The following is a 7,500-nucleotide window of genomic DNA, read 5'->3' as shown; positions in this document are numbered from 1 at the left end:
ACGGGGCATGTTTCCAAAGTTCACAGGAGGTGGAGTCATTTCATTGTTAAAATAACGTTGTTGTACCTTGGTTAAAGTCATTTAGTTTACAGATGGGATTGATACATAACTCGTGCAAATTAATTGAGACTTTGGACTGAATAAAATAGCTAAATATATTGCAAGCTGCGTCTTATAATGATGAATTGGAGAAGGATGTGGGAGAATGCATAGTGGAGGAGGCTGGCTGGGCTGGCTCTCCATGGAAAAGGCATTTCTAGTCATTTTAATCAATTTGCAAGATATAAAACTAAATTGATATGATTCCCTTTTTTGGTTTATTTTGTCTCCTGAGCTTGCGTTGCCTCAGTTGGAAATAGTTTAAATTTGAAAAGTGATAAGTTAATGTGAAACTATATATTGTTGCTTGTTTAATAAAGTACTATGTCTCTCTGTCTCTGTGTCTCTCTGTCCTCCTCAGAGTGTGGGAAAGGGCTCCTTATGGTGCATAGATCCTGAGTACAGACAGAATCTGATCCAGGCACTGAAGAAGACGCCCTTCCACTCCCACTCCCAGCTCTTCTCTGCCTCCACCACCTCGACAGAGGCCTTCCAGAGGTAAGCACACAGGTGCACAACACGCACACACACACACACACACGCACGCGCGCGCATGCATGCATGGATGTGCACGCAGTGTGTGAGGAGGCTCTGTCGTCCTGCAGAGTTTACAGATGATACCTCACAGTTTACAGATGTTACCTCACAGTTTACATATGTTACCTCACAGTTTACGGATGATACCTCACAGTTTACAGATGTTACCTCACAGTTTACGGATGTTACCTCACAGTTTACAGATGTTACCTCACAGTGTACAGATGTTACCACACAGTTTACAGATGTTACCTCACAGTTTACAGATGTTACCTCACAGTTTACAGATGTTACCTCACAATTTACAGATGTTACCTCACAGTTTACAGATGTTACCTCACAGTTTACACAGTTTACTGATGTTACCTCACAGTTTACAGATGTTACCTCACAGTTTACAGATGTTACCTCACAGTTTACAGATGTTACCTCACAGTTTACAGATGTTACCTCACAGTTTACAGATGTTACCTCACAGTTTACAGATGTTACCTCACAATTTACAGATGTTACCTCACAGTTTACAGATGTTACCTCACAGTTTACACAGTTTACTGATGTTACCTCACAGTTTACAGATGTTACCTCACAGTTTACAGATGTTACCTCACAGTTTACAGATGTTACCTCACAGTTTACAGATGTTACCTCACAGTTTACAGATGTTACCTCACAATTGACAGATGTTACCTCACAGTTTACGGATGTTACCTCACAGTTTACAGATGTTACTTCACAGTTTACAGATGTTACCATTCTGACCCCATAGCGGATTGCCGGGACGGACTACATTGCTCTTTGTACACTACTGTGAACTACTTTTCACTGTTGTATCGGATGTTTGATATTACACGGCATACTCGCGTAGGGTCGCAGGGTCGAATTTCTTTATCCATTTTCAACTTAGACTTTTGGTTGGATCTCAGAAGAGCAAAGAGTCTGTCCATGTTTTCAGAGTGCTGAGCAGATCCAGTCATGGATGTATCGTGTATGTATGTATGTATATGTATTTATATTAGTGCTGTCAGTTATTAACGGCATTAACCCAAACCAATTTTAAAGGCGTTAATTTTTTTATCCCACAATTAACGCTGCACTACACCGGAAACAAAACAACAAGCACGCCGCACAAACTTGTTGAGGCAAGCAAGGTGACGGAGCGGGTGAAAAACTCCTTAAAAGTGTGTGGGCCCTATCTTGCATCCGGCCCAATTGACTTAATCACTGGCGCATGTGTCGTTGCTAGTTTGCAACTGGCGCAGAGCGTTATTTTCCCTCCTGCGCCACGCGTCGTAAATTAGGGAATGATATTGGCTCGGCGAAAGGAGGAGGCGTGTTCTGGCGCACACGTTCCCTGTTGCTATTTTGACGTTTCATAAACACTTGCGCCACAAACCAGAAAATACCTGGTTTCAAGTCAGTGGCGCGTTGTTCAGATGCTATTTTAAGGGCGCATGCATAATGTTGCTTGTGCACGTGTACATGCCCATAACTTTTAGGATTGATGAGTATTTGATCGTGAGAAAACATTGTTTTACCGCGAGTGAGTGTTAAAAAGAATGCATAAATGTGGGCGCGTGTGTGTGCGTCCATCTGTTTAAACACACGCAAACTAAACACGTAACGCATAATACCGTCCATGGCAATGTATATTAACGGGGGGACACATGCCTATTAGGAACACAAGTCGATAACGATAATGCATACAGTACTGATGAAACGATGTTTATAATGTATTGCGTATATCATTAAATAGAACCACATTTACCGCATATCATATGTTATATCATATACGTTTTCTTTGCCGAAATTTATTTGAGGACTCAGAATTTCTGAAGTTGTGGAAGAAAACCTTATTCCATGTGTGAATTAGGCCATATTATTTGGCCATAAACTGAGCCATACTCAGTTTGATTATGAGCTAACCCTATCCCTAACCCTACAGGATATATATCGTATATGTGAAGACATCAAAGTGTGAATGATGTGATACTAGTGTGTGAATGATGTGATACTAGTGTGAGAATGATATGATACTAGTGTGTGAATGATGTGGATACTAGTGTGTGAATTATGTGATATTAACGTGTGAATGATGTGATACTAGTGTGTGAATGATGGGGATACTACGGGCCGCACTAACACTAAACTTTGATGTCAAGTAGGGGGCCACAAAATATCATCCCACGGGCCTCAATTGGCCCCCGGGCCGCGAGTTTGAGACCACTGTTGTACAGGCTATAGTTAGGGTTAGGGTTAGGGTTGGGTTGTAGAGGCTATAGTTAGAGTTAGGGTTAAGTTTTACAGGCTGTAGTTTGTATAGGTTTCCCAGGCTATAGTTAGGGCCTAGGGTTAAGTTGTACTGGCTACCATTTCACCAGCAGAGAAACCTGCTAGCTTGAGAACAGCAATAGCATCGTATTTTATGTTTGTCTCCATAATCAGCATGTATGCCGATATAGTTTGGGAAACAATTTGAACTTATTCATTCAGGCTCATCTTACCTGCTTTTTAAGGTTTTGAGTGAAGGTATAAGGTCATTTAGTCATTCTGCCAGTTTTCCAACCTATATATTATGGTACTCTCAGTCTAGCGGTGATATTGCTAACTTCAGTTTTCGGCCCCTAAACTATTGTAGGCTTGTGCTCAACACATGCCACTGATTGACTGGTGGTAGATTTGAATTCTCTTGCCTGAAATCAACTGCCATCGACAGTTAGCACAACCCCAGGCAAGTTAAATAAATGAAATTAATGAAACAAGCATCTTTAACCAGGGACTTATTTGAGACGGTATTGACACCTCATCATTTACTACAACTGGGTGTGTGGTGGGGTATCCAGGTGTGTTCTCTTAGTCTGTGCTCTTTGGCAGAGATTACCTTTCAGTCTCTTTGACTGAAATGGTGTGATACATCTATTATAAACGTTCAGACCTCACAAGCACTTCAGCATTAAGGACGACAGTTGAGTTTGCGTTGACTTTAATTTGACGCAGGTATGACGCAGTGTTGCAAGTGGCCATTGCAACATAGGGCATCGAACTTAAATGCTTTGTTTAATGCGTTTGATTTTTTGTCACAAAATCAACATATAGCAAAGACATTGGAAAAGAGAGATTGCAATATAGTAAGTCCTAGTACACTTCCAAACTCAGTTTGTTTTAGTCCGTACTCAACATCCTAAGGAACATCCCAGATGGATATGTTTGTGTGTGTGTTTGTGTGTGTGTGTGTGTGTGTGTGTGTGTGTGTGTGTGTGTGTGTGTGTGTGTGTGTGTGTGTGTGTGTGTGTGTGTGTGTGTGTGTGTGTGTGTGTGTGTGTGTGTGTGTGTGTGTGTGTGTGTGTGCGCGTGTCATTCCACCCAGACTGTGCTCCGGACCCTCCCCCTCTCCGTCCAGATGGGGGGGCTGGTGTAATAAAGTGTTGATCTGACCCCTGGGGCTGGGGACAACGTGTGGTCACTCTTTGTAGCATCTGCATCGCACAAAGTGGGCCTGATCTCTCTTTATCTCCCGTATTTACACACAAACACACACACACACACACACACACACACACACACACACACACACACACACACACACACACACACACACACACACACACACACACACACACACAAAATACATAAATACAAGTACACACATCTCTGTATGCAGATATACCTCCATACATCACATCACACAGACGTTACGTTGAACATGAACAACAACAACTGAGGCTATTATTCGTATTATTGGATGTTGTTTAAATATTGGATTAAATATTGGATTAATGCTTGACAGTTGCTGATTAGATGGGTATGTCTTGGCTGGAAGGAATGAAACCAGTTGTGTCCAGTTGTTGTGTCCAGACTTCTCTGAGCAACACAGCGACCACACAGTCCAGTGCTGTGTTCCAATATCCATGATTCCATGAGTACACTTAAACGTAGTACACTATCCGCACTCACTAAGTGTGCTAATTTTCAGATGTCAGTGTTGTTCCAAATCGAATGCTCTGTGGTGCACTAACCGGAAATTAAGATCACGACTGCCGCCGCGGCTCCTCCCCCGCAATAAACATCCCGCTTTGAACGGTGAACTCTTTACGCCTAGCAGCTATAAAAAGCTATAAAAGCTATAAAAGCTATAAAAACTACAAAATGACTCAATGAATGCAGGCTGTGTGGAAAATGTGCCGACTTTGGCTCAGCCTGGCTCCGCCCTCTTCTGCTATGTAGCTAAGATGGCTGCCGTTGAGTAAGAAAAGTGTACATCGATCCACACTTCGCGGTTTGACCATTTTGAGTACACCATCCGGGTCCTTTCAGTACACTTATTTTCGCCCGATCTGAATTGTAACGCCCTACGTACTCAAACTAAGGCTAGTAAGTACGGATAGTATTGATATTGGAACACAGCAAAGGTCTACAGCCCTCTGGGTCTCCATCACTGGAACACAGCGACCACAGTCCAGGTCTACAGCCCTCTGGGTCTCCATCACTGGAACACAGCGACCACAGTCCAGGTCTACAGCCCTCTGGGTCTCCATCACTGGCTGAAACACTCCAGTAATTGCATTTAAGGGTTTATGGTAGCACATCAATTCAAAGCCTTAACGACTTATCTCGAGTAGTCAGTGGATGTTTGGACACGTGTCACATTCTATTTTCAACGTTGGTACAAGCCTCGTTCAACTGCCTTATTGATATGAGAGTGACAGAAAGAGAGATGGACAGATGGAGAGACGGACAGACACATGAGCAGAGGATACAGAGAGGAGGAAGAGAGAGGAGGAAGAGAGAGGAGGAGGAGGAGGAGAGAGGAGGAGGAGGAGAGAGGAGGAGAGAGAGCAAGCAAAATAAAAAAGAATTATCTCTTCCACTGTTCTGCTTCACTTGATGGAGTCCTTCACACACACACACACACACACACACACACGTACACACGTACACACGCACACAGGTACACACGTACACACACACACAAACACACACACATACACACACACAGACGTACACACACACGTACACACACACACACATGCGTACACACTTACACACAGACGTACACACACACACACACACACATGGTGAACAGCTGGTACGTCCGCCTCTCGCCACGCTCGCCCTTGTGAGGTGATTAGCGCTGCTAGTTGTCCCCGGCAACGGAGCCGCTTCCATGGCAACGGAGAGACCATCACCACGGAGACAGGTGCCGGGAGACGCAGCATCACGCTATTGTTTTCTTTCTTCTTTTTTATTTCCTCTTTTGGCTCTTCGTATTGTACAGAGACGCACACGCGCACACACAGGCGCACACACACTCAAAGAAACCATTCAAAGGTGTGTGTGTGTGTGTGTGTTTGTGTGTGTGTGTGTGTGTGAGGGCTGGGCGGGGTAGGTGCGGGGAAGCTGCCATTGTCAAGGCAACGCAAAGCTCACCATGGCAACAAGCAGATGGCTGCAGTGCTGCAAGTGTGTGTGTATGAGTGTGCGTCTGTGCGTGTGTGCGTGTGTACGTGTTTGTGTGCGTGCATACGTGCGTGTGAGCATTGAGAGTTATGGGCGATGACCAGCAGATCGTCCACTAGCTGGGGGAGATTAATGTTAGATGAAAAGAAAAAGGGAGGCAGGGGAGAGAGGGCGAATGCTTCCCGCCCTCGTGGGGCCTCCTCTTGTCTCCTCCAGCCTCCCCTTGTCTCCTTCCCTCACACTGGTCCATTTCCAATGTATTTTGTTGTGAGGGGAGCAGCGAGAGGAGACAGGAGAGAGCAGAGGGGAGGAGAGGAGAGAGGAAAAGGAGAGAGGAGAGGAGAGGAGAGGAGAGGAGAGGAGAGGAGAGGAGAGGAGAGGAGAGGAGAGAGGAGAGAGGAGAGCAGAGGGGAGGAGAGGAGAGAGGAGAGGAGAGGAGAGAGAAGGAGAGGAGAGGAGAGGAGAGGAGAGGAGAGGAGAGGAGAGGAGAGGAGAGGAGAGGAGAGAGGATAGAGGAGAGGAGAGAGGAGAGAGGAGAGGAGAGGAGAGGAGAGGAGAGGAGAGAGGAGAGGAGAGAGGAGAGAGAGAGAGGAGAGGAGAGGAGAGAGGAGAGGAGAGCAGAGGGGAGGAGAGGAGAGAGGAGAGGAGAGGAGAGAGAAGGAGAGGAGAGGAGAGGAGAGGAGAGGAGAGGAGAGGAGAGGAGAGGAGAGGAGAGGAGAGGAGAGGAGAGGAGAGGAGAGAGGATAGAGGAGAGGAGAGAGGAGAGAGGAGAGAGGAGAGGAGAGAGGAGAGAGGAGAGGAGAGGAGAGGAGAGGAGAGGAGAGGAGAGAGGAGAGAAGAGGAGAGAAGAGGAGAGAGGAGAGAAGAGGAGAGAGGAGAGGAGAGAGGAGAGAGCAGAGGAGTCCCCATCAGAAGAGGAGCAGCCGGACCTGTGTTCTGAGGCTTTGTCCTCTCCATGACTTTGGTTCCTCTCTCCTCCTTTTATTGAACCAAAGTGGGGTTAAAGTCAGGAGAGCAAGCCTAGGGTTAGTGGGGTTAGGGTTATGGATGGGTTAGTGGGTTAGGGTTATGGATGGGTTAGTAGGGTTAGGGTTATGGATGGGTTAGTAGGGTTAGGGTTATGGATGGGTTAGTGGGTTAGGGTTATGGATGGGTTGTGGGTTAGGGTTATGGATGGGTTAGTAGGGAGCTGACACCACGGCTCTTTTGAGGTGGTCAACTTACCCATAATGCACTGTAGATGTAAAAATGCTACAACTGATTAACACTTACTGCCCCACTATATCCCATGATGCATAGCAGTTTTCGTTGACTTTGGAATCATTTAATGGCGATGGTTTGGCACATACACATTTACACACATACAAACATATACATATACGCACTTATGCATATACACATACGCTC

General features: G+C 45.4%; 1 protein-coding gene across 1 annotated transcript in view; it reads left to right on the top strand.

The window, feature by feature from the left end:
- foxn3 (forkhead box N3) overlaps positions 1-7,500 on the top strand; it is a 38,598-nt gene that overhangs the window by 9,886 nt on the left and 21,212 nt on the right. Inside the window, exon 3 of the mRNA XM_056591242.1 lies at positions 461-597. Within this exon, the coding sequence (XP_056447217.1) occupies positions 461-597 (137 nt within the window). The remainder of the gene's footprint in view (positions 1-460; positions 598-7,500) is intronic.

Source organism: Gadus chalcogrammus, chromosome 5, assembly GCF_026213295.1.
Source record: "Gadus chalcogrammus isolate NIFS_2021 chromosome 5, NIFS_Gcha_1.0, whole genome shotgun sequence".
Lineage (NCBI taxonomy): Eukaryota > Metazoa > Chordata > Actinopteri > Gadiformes > Gadidae > Gadus > Gadus chalcogrammus.
This window is presented reverse-complemented; position numbering and strand designations above follow the sequence as displayed.